The sequence below is a fragment of the Xenopus tropicalis genome, chromosome 2 (genome assembly GCF_000004195.4).
Source record: "Xenopus tropicalis strain Nigerian chromosome 2, UCB_Xtro_10.0, whole genome shotgun sequence".
NCBI classification, from domain to species: domain Eukaryota; kingdom Metazoa; phylum Chordata; class Amphibia; order Anura; family Pipidae; genus Xenopus; species Xenopus tropicalis.
This window is the reverse complement of record NC_030678.2, coordinates 54,550,606-54,572,740: the sequence shown is the minus strand read 5'-3', so window position 1 is coordinate 54,572,740 and position 22,135 is coordinate 54,550,606. Positions and strand designations below refer to the sequence as shown.

Genomic DNA, 22,135 nt, shown 5'->3' with positions numbered 1-22,135 from the left:
TTGTCTCAATGCCTCTCTGTGGATGGGGTAGAGTGCTTTGGTGATCAGGAAGTGACAGCATGAGGAGGAAGTACTCTAGTGATAAGGAAGTGCTTTAAGAGGGAGAAGGACACGTGCTTTGGGGATGAGGATGTGAAGTAATAAAACTTTCTGAAGTTACTGCGGAGTGCAATCAACTCCTGGGCTTTTAATCAGTGATGAGGGCAACTAAAGATCTGATGGCTTGCAGTGGATTATTGGGAAATAAGAGTTTATTCAGCATATGCACATGTAAATGAGGGCCACACCTGAAACATATACATATGAGGGCCACACCTGGGAATGCTTGCATTTGAGGGCCACACCTGAGGCACTTGAGGCACTTATTCGTTACTCACCAGGACTCCATACAGTATAAGGGAAGCAGCAGGATAGAAGGTAATATAACCCTTTCTCGGCACACTCCTGCAGAATAGAAGCACACTTCTGTAGAATAGGATCACAATCCAGTAGATCTTGAAAACCTCCCTCGCACAGGGGACCACACACTGGAGCCGTCCAATACCTTCCCTCAGATGGATCACTCAATGGGGGCTGGCAAGGTGGTAAAGGCATCCAACAGCAGCTAAGCAGAACTCTCTCTTTATATGGCTGGAGCTCAATGCTTCTACCAAGCAGAGCACGCACAGCCCTTTCACAAAAGTGAGATTACCAGGCAGCTCATTTGCACTCCTTGCTGCCTCTCTGCTGTCCATATCTGACTTTGGCTAATTGCTGCAGCAGGGCTCCTTTATAACCTCTGCTGGCCCACTCTCTGGTTTTGCAGCTGTCTCCCCCTGGGTCCTCCTCTTTATCCAGAGGTGGACTGGGGCTCCCAGCCCATAGGATTGCTCTCCAGCTTGTAATTGGGCTGGATGATTTCACAGACAGAAACAGTTGAAAGGGCTCTCTGCTCCCCTACAGTAAATCTAACTTTCTTGCTGTTTTGGCAAAACATAAATAAACCTCCTGTATTGTTATGACTCCACTATTGACAGTTTTGTATCCTGTCTGGAGGAATTGAAATGTGATATTAGGAATAGTCATAATGTCACTATAATGACAGCTTCCTTAATCAAATCTTTTCTATCCCTGCTGTTTAGCCACTGCATAACAAAACAGTTTTGTGCAAGGAAACCATGTGGAAGAGAGAAATTTATAATGATTTTGTCTGTGATGCAAAAAAAATGATAAATACACATTGTGTTTGCTAGACATTACACCTAGTCATATATTATAAAGTTCTGTACCTAATGTAGACCTCAATAATTTGAGGGGTAAATGAAAACATTGATAATGATAATTAAGATTCATTAATTGATAATGAATTAATAATTAAGGTGCACCATTTTTTAAATTTAATTTGCTACTCAACATTGTCCTTTTCATGGTGCTCACAATGTCCGAACATAAATATAGTTCTATCAGATTTTTTTCCAGGAAGAATCCCAGAAGGATAAAACTACTGAAATGGGAGAAATGATGCCTGAACTAACTGTGAAGTCAGAAGAAATGTAAGTCACCAACTTGTGTTTTGTTTTTCTAAATAAAAGGAAAAAACTGAAACACTAAACTGTTACTATGTGATGTCACTGGACTTCAAAACTCTCATTCAGAAAGCTCAGACGATGGCAGTCAGTCTGACAAGCGTTTGATGTCTGTATGGGAAACATTTCAGAGTTTCCCGTGACAGAGAGCTGCTTTTTAGGCACTGGTACTTGAATGTAAACAATAAAGTTACATTTGAAAGGGAAGTCCATCATGTCCATTCCAATCATTCACTGGCATAATGTGTGTGAATGGAGCCTAGCAATATGACTGGGGCTGAATTTTGCAGTATTTGTTTGACCTTCCGGGTTGCTCAAGAAACTAACTTCCCTGTTTGTGCAGTTGTACTGCTTATTCATTCAAGGACACCACTTACCTCTTCTTAATGGGGCAAACTAATGGTCACTTTAAGTCCAGCTACTACCTTGTTTGAAACTGCCCATACAAAATGTATCTGTAGTTTCAGGATAAAGTCTAAAAGTGGCCATACATGCCGACATGTAGATATTAGGCTAATGCCATAGTTTGGCCAAATTACAACGATGGCCATAGGCACCATTGGACTGAGGACCGCATCATCTAGCTGATGCCGTCCCCAATCCGAAGGAAATTCAAACCTGCTCGATCGAGATCTGCCCAATTTTAGGCCAGATATCAGGTAGGCCTGTCGTGGTCCAAAGGACCACAATTGGCAGTTGAAATCTGCTCGTATATGGCCACTTTTAATTATTTAATGAAGATACTAGAATTTTTTTTTACTCTTGGTCTGGATGTTGTAGAAACCCTGTGGGTTTAGTTGGATTAGAATTTATCTCCATTTTCCCTTCCAGAAGAATGAGAACTAGCAGTAAATTCTGTATAATATGCCTTGTCCCTTTTTATTTCTTCATTAAGTATGCTGGGACACTAGGGGGCACATTTACTAACCCACGAAAGGGCCGAATGCGCCGATTGTGTTTTTTTCGTAATGATCAGTATTTTGCGATTTTTCGGAAAATTGTCGTGACTTTTTCGTAGCCATTCCGAAAGTTGCACAAAATCTGGCGATTTTTTTCGTAGCGTTAAAACTTGCGCGAAAAGTCGCACCTTTTTCGTAGCCATTCCGAAAGTTGCGCAAAATGTTGTGATTTTTTCGTAGCGTTAAAAAGTCGCGCCTTTTTCGCAGCTTCCGCGCCGAGTACGAAACATTCGGATTCATTCAAGCTTCAGTATGGTGACTTTTCTTGGGCCAGGTTGGAGCTGCAGGGTGCCATTGAGTCCTATGGGAGGCTTCCAAAATCATGCAAAGTCTGAAAGTTTCGCCCGCCGCTTACGAGCGCTCAATACGAAAAAGTCGCGACAAGATACGAGCGAATCATATTGGCTACGAAAAACTCGTGTTTTTTCGCGCAAATCGTATTGGTAACGAAAAAGTCGCGTCAATTTCCGAAAAGTCGTAAAGGCGCCGAAAAAATCGCAAAAAATACGAAAAAATCGCAAAATGTTCGTTTCCAATCGGAATTTTTCCAATTCGGATTCGAATTTGTGTTTTAGTAAATGTGCCCCTAGGTGACTTTACAGGGACATAGGGTCTGAAACTAGGGGTAGGCAAGCAAGGCAGGTAGCTTGTGTGCCAGCATCAGAACAGTGAAAGAAAACTATCCCCCTGAACATTGCAGGTCTCTATAAAAATATAATGCATAAAATAGCCCGTATGTATTATAAGACATGAAATATACATTGCACCATTTCTTTTATAAAGGGGACCCGGATTTGTGGTGGCAACTGGGGCCGGCCTTGGGGCGCCCGGATAAGAAATCCGGTGATGGGGGGCTTTACTATGGTCCCTGCGCCTGGTGTTAGGAGCTTTGGCACGTGTCAAGGGGGGGTTGCATAGCTAGTGCAAAGAGCACAGTTGAGCTCTCTGCACTAGAAGAGCTGAAATTCCAGTTGAAACTATTTTAATTTTGGCTCTTAAACTTACCAAGAGCAGCTTTTTGCCACCCCTGGTTTCTCACTGGCTTCATGGCAGCAGCGCTCCTGTTCATTTAAAGGGACATTCAAAACACCCCACAGATGTATTGCCTTTAATTTTCATTATGATTATAGGACTGGTGTTTGACCAAGACACAAACACATCTTTGTATCTTTGTGCATCCCATGTATGTTCCAACAAAGTCAGATAATTAAATGGCCATTTGTTTAAATGCTGCAGAACAGGATTTTCAATTGTTGAGTCTGATTCTTCCAACCCATTCTTTAATATGAAACCTACTTTTTTGTATATACTTCAAATAGTCACCGCTTAGCCATAACTAACAGGAGATTTCTAGGATGAGTCCTGCAGTGCCACCTAATGGCTAAAAGGCAGTGTGCACAATTTGTTTTAATATGCCCTTTGTAATTGTTGTGATCAGACTTTTTTACTCACACAAATACACTTCCACTAATTCATATTTTGGTGTGCATATGCTTTTTATTTATTATTAATTCAACAAATAAACTACATTTGCCGATTATAATAATTCAGGGCTCTATTTATAAAACATCAAAGTTGAAATAATTGTAGAGGTTTGACAAGATAATTTATTATTATTATTATTATTAACATGTATTTATAAAGCGCCAACATATTCCACAGCGCTGTACAATAAGTGGGTTTCATAGGACATTTCATTGGACATACAGAGTAACATTTTAAGCAAATTATAACCAATACAAGAGGCAAAGAGGGCCCTGCCCAAAGAGCTTACAATCTATAACTTTTTCAGCTGTACTTTCTTTATTATTATTTTACTTCACAATTATAAGAAAGAATTTCAAACCCCACTTTTAACAAAATATTGGTAAAATTTGTTTGTGAAAGTTAAATCTCATTATTTCCTGCGGGAAGATGAAGATTGCTCATTAGCGAGAGTGATGGGTAGATTTGTTACTGAAGTGACCCAATTTATTTGATATTTTCTTGGCTGTTTTTAAAAAGGAAAACTTAAGAATGAATACTTAACCAACAGTAAACAATAAATATTGCCCTAACATCTTTTTGTGTTGGGCTGTGTGCTCCCTCAGAGATCACCTGACAAGAAATAATGCAGCTTTACCTGTAACATAAGTGTAGGAGTAAAACTTCCAGCTCTGTAACCAAGTATGTATGTATACCTTTGGTTTGTGTGTGAGTATAGTAAATGGTATGAGTGGCCCTTACATAAAACTGCAATCTTTAATTTAGGATTATCCAATGGAAAATACTTTTTTTTCCTGAAAATTGATTATATAAATGAAACAGTGTTTACATATAGGCTATTTTATGCAATATATTTTATATAGGGTATAGTTTCCCTTTATCTTAGACAATGCACCCCCCTGAAGTATGTACCCAGGCTACCTGCCTCACTTGCCTACCCCTAGCATCCAGATCCTATGACCCTGTAAAGTGATAATTACCTATTGTCCCAGCATACTTAATGGAGAAAAAAGGGCCCCCTGATTACTGTACTTTCCATTTCTCAAATACCTCACTTGTGTAATAATCAGCCAGTAGAGTTGGGAATTAAGAAGAAAAACTATATTTCAGGCCATTGACTTTATTGAGCTATAGCTAGAGTCCTTTGATTGTAAGAATTTAAATAAGGGTCTATGAACCAGGAATAAAGTTTTTTTTTATCAAAATTCACGTTAAACAAACTCTTCTTTTTTTAATTACAGTGACCCATAAATATTGGTTATCTGAAATGGAAAACTTAGGTGAAACCTATTAGCATGTGTATGCATGTGTACACAGGGGTATATTTATTAAGCTGTGTAAAACAAATTCGCTGAAAAAACGGCTTAAAAAGCTGTGTAAAATAAACGGAGAAGATCGCAGTCTGAATGCCAGATTTTACGCCATTATTTAACGTAAGTTCCAGCTGAAGAAAGAACGTGTAGAAAAGTTACGCCGATTTTACGCCGTTTTTACACAGCAAAGCCTGGCGATGTGTGGCGAATTTACTCGCCATTTTTTACACAGCATGATAAATATGCCCCTAAATGCATGGTCTAGCACCTCAGATTCAGCTCAATGGCCCACATCAGTGCAATGTTGCCTCCTTATGCACCTCATGTGACATATTGCATTTCTATTGAGATTGAATGAACTGGACACACAATGTTTGGTAAATGGGTCACTTATATTGAAATATTGCAGCTGATATTTTAAAGGAACAGTAACACAAAAAAATAAAAGAGCTTTAAACTTCCCACATTATTCTGGATCTATTAGGATGATTGTATATTTGAAGGTATGACAAGTTTGAGTAAAATAATAATAAGAAAATATATAAATACATATAAAGCATTTATTTTACATTTTTCACGTACACTTGTAATAACAAATAAAACAAGCATTGGTCAAATTCAAATAATAAGAATAATAAGAATATTTAAATAAATCTTCTTGATTTCCATCTTTCTTATTTCTAAAATGAAATACTGCATTACATGCAATGCTCTACATAAAAACTTATAATTTTTTTTTCCTCCCAAAAAGTTCTCCCAATTCTGTAGCTACAGAAGAACATGTCTCATCTGAATTTAATACAGTTGGTTTAACTGAAACAAGTACTTTCAGTGATCAACTAGAAATATCAATGCACAAAAGTGACAGTTTGTTTGGCCAAACATCACCATCGGTAACACGAGTCATCTCTATAGAAGAAGACCCAATGCCGGAGTTGTTTATCAAAGACAGTGGTGTTCCAGAAGCCGATATGTCAAATATACAGGAATCAAGCCATTCTCATTATAACGTACAAACAGAGAAAGACTCTGACAAACTGATGTTTGAACAGATTATTCCAGAAATGGATACATATGTTGCCCCCAATGACCAGCCAGAAATATCATTAAGAACATCAAACCACTCAAAAGACATTTTTCCTGACCAACCTACACATTCAGCTGTCCCAGATCACTTAAATAAAGAAGACCAGACTTTAAAGAATGTTTCAGTAAGGGGTAGTGATAAACCAAACCAAAAACCATTACAAGTAGAAATCTCCCAGATTATTAAGGCACCGCAAAGTGATAATGCTACAGAAGATCGGAAAGTTCAGATGGATAAAAAAGTGACTTTCCATAAAGATCTTCCAAAATTTGTAAATGAAGAAAAAAAACGAGATGTCCAAAAGATAACACAGAACACAGAAGAGAAAAGCTCTCTTCCTCATACAACAGTGCACCCAGATCATGTTTACAAGATATTGTTTGTTGGCAACTCTAGTGTTGGGAAAACTTCATTTTTACACAGAGTGCATGATGGCTCTTTTCACCAAGGCTATTCAGCAACAGTAGGTAAGAACTCTCAGTGTGTCCCATTACCAAATTACATTATATCCCAAAATATTATTAGAAATGCTGATATTGCTTTGTAATTTCGTATATTGAGCAATGTAGAGAAATTAAAACAGCATTGGGCTTTTCAGACCTGCACCTTAATACTGTTGGAGGTTTCTAAATAGAAAGATGGCAGAGTTCCAAATCTGTCATGGTTTAGAAAGAGGCCAGGGAAGAAAAAGCAGACTGCAGAGAGAGATAATTGCAGGGACAATCTGAGAGATTCAGATGGAAACCAGATAAAAAGCAGGCATGGATTGTGACTACTTGTGACTACTGCTGCAGGTGAAAGGAAACATTGGTGACAGCAAAACTCCTTTTTTCAGGGTATAAAAGAAAAGGAATCCCATTTAAAGCCACATTTATTTTCACCACTTTGAAAAATGTGCCATTAGTTTGGAGTTTCCACAAGATCAAATATTGACATACAATTCAATTCGGAAAAACTTATCTCCAAGTTTATTATGTGAAAACTCTTTTATAGTCCATGGGAGAAAACTGCAATTGAATTTGGAGAAACGTTTTTTCTTCTTGAATCTTATCCATGAGTTTTCTTGTGGTAAACTATGACATAACTTTTTCTATCTGAATTGAATCTGGCCCAATATGTGGGAAGGTCTAAAAACTGCCAGTACTGTTTCATCCACTTACAGATGATAGGGTGTAAATCAAAACCATTAAAGCTGTGGGTTGGTCACACTCAGGGTTGTATCTTGTCTCTAATTCTGTTTTTGTGTACAGGATAGCACGGCATAAGGGCTCATTTATGTAGGCCCAAGCAGAAGTGCAAGAGCACTAAGGGGCAGAAGAGCACACCCATCAGTTCTTATGTGCATAGCTCTTCCGCCTGTGGATTATCTGTGTTCTGCTCTTCGTACTAGATGAAAAAAACAAGTTGGAATGGGGTACAGCATTGGCCAGCACAGGCCAGCACTACCCTTACCGCCTAACATAGGGCAGGCAGTAATTACAGGGCTCCACTGCAACCTGTGTCTGCCACGACCCACTAACTTGAATGTCTAATGACATGCCTGGACTTGGATTTGGATTTGGACTTGGATGCCTAGACCCTTGCATTTCAAGTACACAGAGGCCCAAACCCCCACCAGCACACTAAATAGTGGCTGTCTATTTAATTTTACAGCAGATGGCGGGATAAAGGCAGGAATGAAACAAGTACATCCAATTCCAAGTTCTTGATGCTCTCTTCAGGTTTGTGGCTCAGACATTAGTGATGAGCAAATTTTTTTGGCAAGCATGGATTCGCGACAAATTTCCACATTTCGCCACTGGCAAATTGTTTTGCGAAACTTAAGTAAAAATTAGCTGCGCAGCAATTCGCCGTGCCCAATTTGACACGTGACATTTTTTTTGACACGCTGCAAATCTTCACCTAAGTTTCGCGATACAATTCGCCAATGCCGCGGTCGCGTCAATTTGGATGCGGTTGTGTCAAAAAAGGGCACAGTCGCGTCAAAAAGTGCGGGCGACAAAAAAAAGACGCAGGCGACAAAAATTTTGCACGACAAATGTGTTACGTTAAGTTTTTGGGACAGATTCGCTCATCAGCCATAAGTGAATGAATTAGGTACCTAAGGATAATATTTATCAGCAACAGTAAAATGCAATCTATCACAGATAGGCAGCTTGGGTTAGCAGTCACAGTTTTGTGGACATTGTCCTGTCCCATAATGGCAGAAAAGTACAAGCTGAATTTTTCAACAAGGCTCACTGTTAGCTAACTGAACAATGTAGCCAAACTCACTGCTGTCATAAACTATAGGAATGGACCAAAATAAGGCTGAGGGGTCACGGAGCGGTTTAGTCGCCTGGGATAGATCTCTGCTATTACGGGCAACTAACCACTTGGAAATGCCTTTTCACCGACAACAATGGGAGTCGCTGGTGGAAAGCCCTTTGCACCTCTTTGACTTTCCGAAGTCGCATGAAGTTGCCTGCAGGAGGAACTTTAGAATACTGAAGCGATACATTGGCCTTTCCACAGGGACTCCTATTTTTGCTGGTGGAAAGGCATTTCGGAGCGGTCAGTCGCCCGCGATAGGTGAGAACCACATCACTGGACATCAGCTTCAGATACAAGCTGCTGTCATGGACATACCTAGAACACACTGCAGATATTAGGTCTTCTTGTTGTGACAACAATCACCTGGTCAAAGCTTGTCAAGGCGAGTATACTCTGACCTTCTCCCCCTCAACCCCCAATTGGTTTATAATCTCCATGTATCATTTGAGCAAACATCCCCATTAGTAACAAAAGGCACCAAGTTTGTCCAGATGCAGTGACCCATGGCAGCCTATGAGATTGGAACGTTTAGGCAAGTGGCCTGTTGATTCGTTGTTATAGGTTACTGCACCTGGGCATACTTAGTGTCTTTTAATACATAGCCTTAATGATTCTTAAAACATGGAAGAGGTAATTTACAAAAGAATGGGGGAAGTGCAAAAGTGCACCCCTTAGAACTTATTTGAGTTGCACTTCATGCTGGACCACCTGCCATATTACGGACAGGGCCCCATTGCATCCTGAATAATGCACAAGTTAGGGTACGAGTAGGGGGCAGGAGGATGGGAGCCTATGTGCTTCCTTCTAGCTTTCATGAATACAATGCTGCCAAATACATGCAGATTTGTATTCACTGGGGCAACTAAAAGGGAGGAAAACAATCTGCAACAGCAAAAAGCAGGGTGCAAATTACAAAAAACAGGAGCATTGCACTTATCTTTTGTACATTGCCTTGAAGGTCATAAGTAACCCCTTTAATCTCGTTACAAGTAGACAGGAAAGATAAAAGCAATAGTACTCTTTGTTAATACTGTGAACTTTCTTCTGACTCACATCAAAGAGATTTAATTTTACCCAGAACAGCTTTGTCGATGGAATATAACTCGACTTATTTTCTTATTTTAAGGCATAGATTGCCGTATCAAAACCATAAATGTAGATGATAAGCGTTTTGCACTACAACTCTGGGATACAGCTGGACAAGAAAGGTAAGAAACACCAAGGATTTTTCAAACATTTAGGATTTACTTACACTTTTTTCTAGCAAGTTTTCTGTGTCTGTTTAGGGGTAAGAAAAATGAATCGTGTATGTACAGCAGGGGTGGCCAGACTTTTTTCCTCCGCGATTGACTGATGACTGGGGAATGCGGAAGTGCGGCGTGAATGCGTATGTATGCGACGCAACGTACGAATGAATTCACGCAGCACTTGCTTCATCGCGGTCCAACAGTGATCCACGGGGGATCGACTGGTGGACTGCGATCGACGTATTGGCCACCCCTGATTAGAGATGTAGCGAACTGTTTGCCGGAGAACTAATTCGCACGAAAATCGGGTGTTCGCAAGTTCGCGAACTTTTAGCAAAGTTCGCAATTTTGGGTTCGCCTTAGCTGGAGCCAAATTATGACCTCTCACCCCAGAGCCAGCAGATACATGGCAGCCAATCAGGCAGCTCTCCCTCCTGGACCACCCCCGGACCACTCCCTTCCATATATAAACCGAAGCCCAGCAGCCATTTTACATTCTGCCTGTGTGTGCTTGATGAGTTAGCATAGGGAGAGAGCTGTGCAGGGGTTTGAGGGACAGTTTAGGTAGCTTTGCTGACTAGTAATCTACTTTCTACTGCTCTGTATGTAGCTGCTGTGGGCAGCTGTCCTGCTGATCATCTGCTGTAACCCAATAGTCCTTGTAAGGACTGCTTTTATTTTCTGATTACTGTTACTCTTCTTTTCATTGTGTACTGCAGCTCCGTCTGTGTGTGTTGGAGACAGGTGTGCAGCTCATAGTAGTGCACTAAGCACCAACCACACATTCACATCATTTTTTTTTATTTGTGTTTTTTTACTTTGCTACTGTAATTTATGTAGATGCCAGACGTTATAAAGCAGTTTATTACACAAGTTTAGAAATGTAGTGTGATTTCTGCCCTTTCCAGCACAAAACGCAACGCTGTGCCAACAAAGTATTTTTCAGAGAAATTTTTGCCCTTGATCCCCCTCCTGCATGCCACTGCCCAGGTCGTGGCACCCTTTAAACAACTTTAAAATCAGTTTTCTGGCCAGAAATGGCTTTTCTTGGTTTTAAAGTTCGCCTTCCCATTGAAGTCTATGGGGTTCGCAAAGTTCGCAAAAGTTCGCACTTTTTGGCAGAAGTTCGCAAACGGGTTCGCGAACTTTTTTTGTGAGGTTCGCTACATCTCTACCCCTGATGTATTGTATGTATATTTGTATAGCGGTACTTGTATACACTGCACTATACATCAAACTGATACAGTAACAGAAAACAGAGATGTCAACTTTTAACTTATGTGGCTAAGGGAAACTGTAGTGCGCAAAGTGCGTTTCTTGGCAAAAACCAAGAAAAATGAAAAGGACAAAAGGTAAGAGGCTGTTGAATTGCTGGTAATGGCTAAAGACATACTGACATCTCCTAGAATAGTGACCTCCAACCAGAACCTCACAAGCAACACCAACCCCCTTGTGTTGTTTCCAGTAGTCTTAAAGGAGAAGGAAATCTTTTTGGTTTTTTACTGCCAATAGATTTGCCACATTAGTGCCACCTAGAACAATATATTTATTCTGCAGAAACCATTAACATACCTGAGTAAACAGCTGTAGAAGCTTTCTCCGTTTGCTTAAGATAGCAGCTGCCATTTTAAGTAGCTTCCTGCCTGCAGTCTAGCCATTATAGCTCAGATCACACATTCCTAAGGGAGGGGGGAGGGAGTTCTTAGCATTCTGGTGGGAGGGGGAACAGGGGAGGGGAGAGAGAAGAGAACTGTGCAGACTCTGGCCAGGGAAATTAAGGATGTTTCTGAGAGACGACGTCAGACATTGGAAGATCATGTTTACAAAAAAAAGAGGTGTGTTTCTTTTAAAAGAGGACTCAGTTCAGCATTACTGTGAGTGCTTATGGCTGTATTTACATAGACCTTTCTGATAAAGCTTACTTAGTTTTTACCTTTCCTTCTCCTTTAAAGCAGGTGCTAACTTCCAGATTAGATGGATTCTTACTTATTGTGCTAAATATCCACAGATTTCACAGTATCACAGAGCATTTTTTTAGGAAAGCAGACGGGTTGGTGATTATGTATGATGTGACTTCTAAAGACACGTTTGATGCCGTGCAGTATTGGCTGAGCTGTATCACGGTAAGTAGAAAGGATTAAATAAGGGGGTAAAGGCTAAAGGCCACAGGCAACTCAGTGATCTTTTCAGGGCCAGTGTGTAACATGGCGCACTACAGGTTGTATTAACTTTTGTAGTAAAGGCCAAATGAATACTTCTGTGCCCACACCACTGTTACAAAGGGCAGACTTGCAGTTAAACACTTGGAATGTAATAAACTGGAGATTAACACCATCTTGCAGATGAACTAACAACTTCCACTGTCAGTGTCTGACTGAGAGGGCAGGGGCCCTCTCCTCTCTCAAACTCTTTATTATCCTAGTCTCTCTTCACTACATACTATACTTTATTCTTCCATCTATCAAGCTTCCTTGTTCCCATACAGAAATAGGGAATGACCATGAAATAGGCTAAATAGATAGAAGCAGGAGGGCCCACTGACACCTGGGCCCACTGGGAGTTTTCCTGGTACCCTGGTGGGCCAGTCTGACAATGTCCACAGTCACTAGTAGTCGAAATGAGTCCGATTGCGTTTTTTTCGTAATGATCGGTATTTTGCGATTTTTTCGTATGATTTGCGATTTTTTCGGATTCTTTACGAATTTTTCGTTACCAATACGATTTTTGCGTAAAAACGCGAGTTTTTCGTAGCCATTACGAAAGTTGCGTAAAATCTGGCGATTTTTCGTAGCGTTAAAACTTGCGCAAAAAGTTGCGCTTTTTTCTTAGCGTTAAAACTTACGCGAAACTTTGCACCTTTTAAGTTTTAACGCTACGAAAAATGCGCAACTTTTCGCGTAAGTTTTAACGCTATGAAAAATGCGCAACTTTTTACGCAACTTTCGTAATGGATACGAAAAACTTGCGTTTTTACGCAAAAATCGTTTTGGTAACGAAAAATTCGTAAAGAATCCGAAAAAATCGCAAAACATACGAAAAAGTCGCAAAATGTTCGTTTTCAAGTCGGAACTTTTCCAATTCGGGTCGGATTCGTGGGTTAGTAAATCAGCCCCTATGTGTCACAGACTGCCATCTAGTAACTGGAACTTGCAATAACACTAAAATAATGCATTAACCCACAAATGCATGTATGTATGTATGTATAACTTTATTTATAAAGCACCACAAGGGTACGCAGAGCTGTACAGTCTTACAGAATACAAGATTACACACAGGGAGGACAAGTGATATAATAAATAAATACAATATTTCCACGTGAAAGACCAATACAAAGTGGTGTACACGTGAGAAGTGGAACGAAAATCATACATGATTCCAAACATTTTTTACAAATAAATAACTGCAAAGTGGGGTGTGCGTTATTATTCAGCCCCCTTTGGTCTGAGTGCAGTCAATTGCCCATAGACATTGCCTGATGAGTGCTAATGACTAAATAGAGTGCACCTGTGTGTAATCTAATGTCAGTACAAATACAGCTGCTCTGTGATGGCCTCAGACGTTGTCTAAGAGAATATTGGGAGCAACAACACCATGAAGCCCAAAGAACACACCAGACAGGTCAGGATAAAGTTATTGAGAAATTTAAAGCAGGCTTAGGCTACAAAAAGATTTCCAAAGCCTTGAACATCCCACGGAGCACTGTTCCAGCGATCATTCAGAAATGGGAGGAGTATGGCACAACTGTAAACCTACCAAGACAAGGCCGTCCCCCTAAACTCACAGGCCGAACAAGGAGAGCGCTGATCAGAAATGCAGCCAAGAGGCCCATGGTGACTCTGGACGAGCTGCAGAGATCTACAGCTCAGGTGGGGGAATCTGTCCATAGGACAACTATTAGTCTTGCACTGCACAAAGTTGGCCTTTATGGAAGAGTGGCAAGAAGAAAGCCATTGTTAACAGAAAACCATAAGAAGTCCCGTTTGCAGTTTGCCACAAGCCATGTGGGGGACACAGCAAACGTGGAAGAAGGTGCTCTGGTCAGATGAGACCAAAATGGAACTTTTTGGCCAAAATGCAAAACGCTATGTGTGGCGGAAAACTAACACTGCACGTCACCCACTGTCAAATATGGTGGTGGCAGCATCATGCTCTGGGGGTGCTTCTCTTCAGCAGGGACAGGGAAGCTGGTCAGAGTTGATGGGAAGATGGATGGAGCCAAATACAGGGCAATCTTGGAAGAAAACCTCTTGGAGTCTGCAAAAGACTTGAGACTGGGGCAGAGGTTTACCTTCCAGCAGGACAACGACCCTAAACATAAAGCCAGGGCAACAATGGAATGGTTTAAAACAAAACATATCCTTGTGTTAGAATGGCCCAGTCAAAGTCCAGATCTAAATCCAATGGAGAATCTGTGGCAAGATCTGAAAACTGCTGTTCACAAACGCTGTCCATCTAATCTGACTGAGCTGGAGCTGTTTTGCAAAGAAGAATGGGCAAGGATTTCAGTCTCTAGATGTGCAAAGCTGGTAGAGACATACCCTAAAAGACTGGCAGCTGTAATTGCAGCAAAAGGTGGTTCTACAAAGTATTGACTCAGGGGGCTGAATAATTATGCACACCCCACTTTGCAGTTATTTATTTGTAAAAAATGTTTGGAATCATGTATGATTTTCGTTCCACTTCTCACGTATACACCACTTTGTATTGGTCTTTCACGTGGAATTCCAATAAAATTGATTCATGTTTGTGGCTGTAATGTGACAAAATGTGGAAAAGTTCAAGGGGGCCGAATACTTTTGCAAGCCACTGTATATATATATATATATATATATATATAAGTGCCATGTGGTATGAGACACAGTAGGAAGGAGGTCCCTGCCCCGTAGAGCTTACAATCTAAGTAGCATCAAGGATCATACACAGCACACTTACATTATGGGGTGATATATGTGGATATTTTCAGGAGTTCCTTGAGCAATTTGGTCTGCATCATTGTTATAAAGTGCAAAGAACAAATAAATGATTTCTAGAAGGTGGTGGTGCTCACTGCAGGGACATTATGTTACTATAATAAGCTAATCAGGCACAGTGTTTAGCACAAATGCCACAATCATATGACAATTTTACACTTATTCAGGTTTCAGATGAGACCTTTTATTTTTTCTCTTCCAGAACAAAACACAAGATGATATTATCATTCTCCTTATGGGAAACAAAATAGACTGTGAGGCTGAAAGAGAGGTGACAACTGCAGATGGAGAAAAGCTGGCCCAAGTATGTTGTTTTGATGGCTCTTTTATACTAAATAATCTGCCTTTCAGATCTGCACTTCTTGTTCCATACTTGTGCTGAATTTCATTTCTTTTACAGGCCTATAATTAGTCGTACCTCAGTTAGGGAGGAAAGAGGCAGTCAGAGTTCATTTATAAATGCTGTGTGGTGCCAAAGTAGAATGAAATGAGTCTGGCTCCCTGTGTGCAGGAGACATATTTCTTTGAGGAAAACAGTAAGGATGATACATGTGTGGAAATTTGAAGCACTATACTCCCAAGCCCAAGGCTTAACCCTAGGTGAACTTAACAACCTGCTTATGACATATGTCTCATAAACTCATCAGCTTCCCTGATAGCTATACTTTTCTTTTTCAAATAAGTCCCTGTTATACAGCAATTTGGTAAGCAAATCAGGGAAAACACAAATCATTACTTGAGGTGGCATTTTTCTACTAGAAATGTATATCTTTTAGTGTAGATAGTGCAATTGCACTCTCGTTACAGGTATGGGACCCAATATCCAAAATGCTCAGGACCTGGGGTTTTTTGGATAAGGCATCTTTCTGTAATTCGGATCTCCAACCTTAAGTCTGCTAAAAAAAAAATTATTCAAACAGTAATTAAACCCAATAGGATTGTTTTGGCTCCAATAAGGATTAATGATATCTTAGTTGGGATCAAGTACAAGGTACTGTTTTATTATTACAGAGGAAAAGGGAATCATTTTTAAAAATGTGAATTATTTGATTAAAATGGAGTCTATGGGAGATGGCCTTCACGTAATTTGGAACTTTCTGGATAATGAGTTTCTGGATAAGGGGTCCAATACCTGTACTAGCAATCTTGCCCTCTGGTCCCATTTTAAGCACAGGGGGTGAGGGTGGGCTGTACCAGACCTGGTGCCTCAGGGACTGGGAGGATTAGAAGTACCCCTGCATAGATTATCCCTTCACTTTGTGTCCCAGAGCCCCTTCTCCTTTTGCATTGTGCGCTCTAACAAGCACAGGCCTTTTTACCTCCTGTATTAGAATTTGTACATTATTTGCTCCTAAAAAGAGTAAAAAAACAAAAAAAATGAATAGCATGTATAGTACAAATTTTCCCGAAAACTATACAAAAGAGTCACTAATATTAGGTTAATGGTACACGTTACCTTAATATTGGTGGCTAGTGATAAGCAACATTTTTCGCCAGGTTTCACAGTGAAAAAACACCCCAATGTATTGTAGAAAAAGTCTTGAAGCTTAGAAATTTATTTCAATGAGATTCGCAAATTTACAAACAGATTTGACAGATGTGCCCATCACTATGGTTACAAAGTGGATTTAATGCAAAAAACGCTAGCCCTGTGTACCACTAGGAATACCAAGGCAAATTTTATAGCATAATTTGCATTTTTTTCTACACAGGTTGATAACACAGATTTATTTAAAGCTCCACTAATAATGGTTAAATATATTATACGCTTATGGGTATCTTATCAATTATTAAACATTAAATGGCCTGGTCGTTCACATAGAGGCTGATCTACAAACACAGGTGCTAAACTGCTCCAGTACAACCTATCACTACCTTTGCAGCAGACTGTTCAATGTTAATTGCTGATGATTTGCTATTAGTAATGATACTTGTGCAATTCAGTGCTTATGTTTGTTAATGAGCCCTATGGATACTCTAAGGGCTCTGGCACACGGGGGAGATTAGTCGCCCGTGACAAAACTCCCTGTTCGCGGGCGACTAATCTCCCCGAGTTGCCATGACCCGCCATCCCGCCGGCGAACATGTAAGTCGCCGGCGGGATGGCGGGTCATGGCAACTCGGGGAGATGAGTCGCCCGCGAACAGGGAGTTTTGTCGCGGGCGACTAATCTCCCCCGTGTGCCAGAGCCCTAAAGGTGAAGACACATGAAGCTACTAGTAGCAGCTAGTTGTCATGGCTACTAAAATAGGCAATGCTGATCATTTACTGATAATTGTCTCTATGTCTGTTTTAACAGAGGCAATTCTCTGTATTGTCTATGGCAGGGGATTTTCTGGCGTTTAGTAGCTGTAAAAAAGGAGCTGCTATGAGTAGCAGCAATTAATGGCCAATCTATGACCCATTCATGTCCTAAACTGGGTTAGAGGCTGATAGTGTTTCAAAATAAATGTTATTTTTTCTTTTTCCCACCCTACATGATTTTAGCGCTTCAACATATGTTTCCAATGTAACATTATTTATGGATAGTTAACTAGCATTTTCTACTTTCTAGGAATACAAATTATTGTTTGCTGAATGCAGTGCAGCATCAGGCATCTGCATAACCGAACCACTGATTCATATGGCCAGGTAAAACCAATAAAAAGCTAAAATATTTTGCCATTGCTTAAACTTTTTTTTTTTTTAGAAAGCTGTGAACTTGTATAGTGTATTTTAAATCCTGACATTGAGAACATCAGGGGGCAACTTTTATTAACATTCTGATTTGCAACCTTGACTAAACTCATTTCCACTAAAATCAAATGTCTAGTCATTTATTAAAATATCCGAACTGAAAAAGCATGAACGAAAAAAGATGGGGAAAAATGTAAAAACCACAACTTTTTCGTATTGTTGCACAAATGTGAGGGTCAAAATCCCCCGATAATCTCTAAAACCACAAAGCAAAGAAAGATCTTCCAGTTGTAAAAAGTACAGTTGCCAGTGACCTCTACATGATTTTGACAGCTTTTAGATAGTGTATTTTTTCTTTCAAATTTTTTTTGAGGGAAAAATCACAACAAAATTGAATTTTGGTGCAAAAAAATCCAAACTGTGAAAAAACCCCAAAAACAAACGTTAGTAAATGCCCCTTCCCTTCCAAAAATGTGTTATTACTGCCCTTAACATATATTAATATACACACACATATGTAATGCTAACATGGTTATAGGCCTGTTTACTAAAAAAATAAGACATGATAAGGAATAAGCTGACTAAGCTTGCTGCACACAGTTTCAATGAGTATTGTTCATTACCCACTACTACAATGGGCACCAAATAAAAAAAAATAATTTACAATACACATGCCAGTTAGTTAAATGGGTGGTTCACATTCAGGTTATAGAATCACCTATTCTTAGCAAACTTTCAATTGGTCTTTCATTTTTCATTATTTTATAGTTTTTTAATAACTTGCCTTACTTTTCTGTCCCTTTCCAGCCTTCAACTGGGGGGTCACTGACCCAACAGCCAAAAAACTATTGCTCTGTGAGGCTAAAATGTTATTGTTATTTTTTTACTTATATTTCTATTTAGGCCCTTCTCATTCAATTTTCTGTCTCCTTTTCAAACCACTGTCTGGTTGCTATGCTAAATTGGACCCTAACAACCAGATAGCTGTTGATATTCCAAACTAGAGTGCTGCTGAACAAAAAGCTAAATAAGTCAAAAACCTCAAATAATAAAAAATAAAGACCAATTGCAAATTGTCTCAGAATAGCACTCTATGGGCCTGATTCACTAAAGTGCACTATAAATTTTACCGCGTCTTAATTTTGACGATTTTTCGCACGATTCACTGTAAGTATACTCGCGCTTTTTTACGCGAAGACTATTTCAAAGCGGTATTTGCCGGTACATGCGCTAAATTACGCACGCGAATAGTCGCTGCATATGAATGGTAGCATAGAAATAGTGTATAAAAATTGTCGCCGCATATAAATGGTGTATATAAATATTAGCCACATATAAATGGTAGCATATAAATGGTATCATATAAATAGTAGATGCTTATAAATAGTAGCCACTAGTGATGAGCAAATGTGTTCTGGTTATCTTTAGTGAAAAATTAGCAAATCTTTCGAAAGATCCACGAAACGGCAAAAATGTTGTGTGGGCAAAAAAATTGTTGCCTGTGACTATTATTTTTTGACGCTTGTATAAATTTTTGGATGTGCGTTGAATTTTTGCGTGGCGAATTTTTTCATGCGTTTTGCCATCGGCGGATTGTTTTGCGAAACGCATGAAAAAATTCAATGCACGTCCAAAAATTTGCTGCGAATCCATGCCTGGCGAAACATTTCATCACTTGTAGCCAAATATAAATAGTCGCGCAAATGAACGCACGCCATGTTAGCCATACACGCCAATACTTGCGGAAAATTACTGTATTAAAAATGAACATTTCGCTGCAAACTGGCGGCTGCGTCACTCTAGGGGAAACACAGACTTCAATAAATAGCACTGCAAAGTCCATATTTTATTGCAAAAAACTCATTTACTGTACTTTTCTATAATTATCGGCTGCCTGTAGTAGGTGTTAATTTTCGCATAGCCGAATGCGATATTTAGCGCGCAAAAGTTATAGTGAATCATGCGATCGTATACTTTTCAGCGCGAGAAATACCGCATGCAAAAATGGCAATTTATCGCACGCGATAATACTATGGTGAATCGCGCACAAATTATCGCGTCTTTTTTACCGCAAAAAAGCGTGCGATAATTTTTATCGCACTTTAGTGAATCAGGCCCTATATATCATACTAAAAGTTAATTTGAGCATGGAGTCTCTGGTAGCTGCTTCATCAAATGTTATTCCAAGGGCTAATGGTGCCCCCTACCATAGTGAGTCCTAAGCTAATTGCCTATTATACCTATTTATTATCACATTCTTTTATTTTAAACTTAGCAGCTTAATATGTGTGTATTTTTAATAGATCATTACAGAAGCATGAGGATGACATAAAAAATAATGTGGTGAAACTGAGAGAGCCAACAGAAAAGAATAAAAGCTGTTGTTTCTAGAAGTCGCAGAGAATGTCTGGCATGGTTTCCCCAAGGCTTCAGCCAACTTCAAATTATTGGAACAATTCTTGGCCAGAAATGCCTGCCTTATTTGGACTGGAAAACATGGGGGACAGGTTATTTGCTTCAATCACTTGGAACAATGCATGTTTTTATCCACCTGATTTGTATATGTATGTGTGTGTTTTCTTAAACATAACTGCCAGATCGATTTTACATAGGAATTGCAAATTGCAAGCAATGTTTTTGTACAACACACCAATAAAATGTGAATAAACATATGGCCCTTATCCTTATTTCTGCTGTTATACCCGATTCACATGGTAAACAAAGCTCTTAAAATAATATGAATAATGTATAGTATGTACAGAAATAATACTATCAATTATTACACCAAGTCAATAGCATCTATGAATAATAACAGCCTTTAAACATATAGCCATTGTTGTTCAATCACTATTATAAGTCTAAAACACATATATATATATGATCAGATGTAGTTGGGCACAGGGCCGCCGCTCCCTATAAGCAGAGTACTCAGTCTGCATAGGGCACCAACTCCCAGGGGGGCACCATCCCAGCTGCTCTAAAAAAAAAAATGTTTTTCTATATTTTAACATACCCCCCCCAACACTGTCCCGCCGGTTTTTATAGCGCATCCCACTGTCCCGGATAGTTCAATCAATCTATGGGGGCTATTGGGGGCACTTACTATGGGGGCATTGTCTATGGGGGCAATTGGGGGCACTGTGTGTGGGGCCCCTATAGTAGGTGTTTTTTTAAATTATTTTATTTTTACTTCCGTAATATTTGGGGGAGGGGGCACAAAAGTAAATTTCAGCTTAGGGCACCCATTTGGCCAGCAGCGGCCCTGGTTGGGCAGTTTGCCCATATTTAACTATACAGCCTGATCATGTATGGACAGATTTTAAAGACCATCCTGTAATTCAGATATCACTGTAATCTTCTGTTTCCTTTCCTTGTAAAGTGATTAGGGAATAAGCAGCTGTGGATATAAGAGGATCTACAGATATTCTGTACAGCCTTTATTCTGAACTTAATGCGAGTGCCTTTACTTCTTGTATCAGCTAATGATATCATTTTCTAGCTTCTGATTCAAACCACTGCCTGGTTGCTAGGGTAATTTATACCATAGCAACCAGATAGGTGCTGAAATTCCAAACTGAAGCATTTAAAAAAAAGCTAAATAATTAAAAAAAACACAAATACAAAAAAAAAAAAAGACCAGTTGCAAATTGTCTCAGAATATAACTCTCAATGTCGTGTTAAAAAATAACTTTAAAGTTAATAACCCCTAACCCCTTTAATAAGTGCAGAAACAATCCAAAGATCGAGCATTCGAAGTTTCCTTTAGATTTTAAATATGTCAATATCACACAACATAGAACAGCTAAGAACTTAAACATGCAATAAATTACTTGGTGAAGCTAAATCTTTTCTTTGATGAATGGCTACTATATTCTACAGTCATTAAAGGTGTGTCTAGAAGAACAACAAGGAATTTTCCCCAAATCTCACCCTAACAGGGCACCCAGGAGGCCAGCTTCACAGTATCAAAATTACATCTCTTTAAACACTACTTACGCTAGCTATGTTACACTTATATACATAAACATTGTAGTGACATCTAGTGGACTTAAATGTTTCAAAACTTAAAACATGCATCTTATGTAAAAAGCTATAAGCTGGGAAAATACTTTTTACATGTTTTATATATTGCCCAGATCTAGACTGTTTCATGCAATATGTTACCAACAAAACTGCTATTGCCATAAGTACACTGTTCTGCACAGTTCTATTGATGATGAAGCCACACAGGACTAATGTGCTGATAAAATGTAACCATGTATGAGTTTTGAGTAATCATTGGTCAATGTGCGGAGTCCCCAAATTCTGGAGTATTGGTCAGTGATCCAACCATTGGTCAGGGATCCAACCAATCAGCTGGGCAGTCAGCACAATCAGTATAGTCTGGCCATCCATGTTTGGCAGAATATCTGACTGTGGGGGTTACCTTAAATGGTAGAAGTAGTAACACTTCTGTCATAAGAAAAAACATCAACCCCCCAAGTAGTTCTGTGCCTATGGTTTATTAACAGCAGGGTTTT

At 39.5% G+C, this 22,135-nt stretch overlaps 1 protein-coding gene across 4 annotated transcripts in view; it reads left to right on the top strand.

Moving 5' to 3' along the window:
- The window catches only part of rab44 (RAB44, member RAS oncogene family), a 57,737-nt gene extending 37,450 nt beyond the window's left edge, over window positions 1–20,287 (top strand). For 2 of the 4 annotated variants that reach the window (XM_031896797.1, XM_031896796.1), the window contains exons 10-16: window positions 1,438–1,532; window positions 6,074–6,876; window positions 9,849–9,930; window positions 11,978–12,092; window positions 15,142–15,243; window positions 17,494–17,570; window positions 19,919–20,287. In XM_031896797.1, coding sequence (XP_031752657.1) covers window positions 1,438–1,532; window positions 6,074–6,876; window positions 9,849–9,930; window positions 11,978–12,092; window positions 15,142–15,243; window positions 17,494–17,570; window positions 19,919–20,006 — 1,362 coding nt within the window. In that variant the 3' untranslated portion in view covers window positions 20,007–20,287. The remainder of the gene's footprint in view (window positions 1–1,437; window positions 1,533–6,073; window positions 6,877–9,848; window positions 9,931–11,977; window positions 12,093–15,141; window positions 15,244–17,493; window positions 17,571–19,918) is intronic. The other 2 variants (XM_031896798.1, XM_018091548.2) reach the window with 2 other exon arrangements.
- The last annotated feature ends 1,848 nt before the right edge of the window (window positions 20,288–22,135 follow it).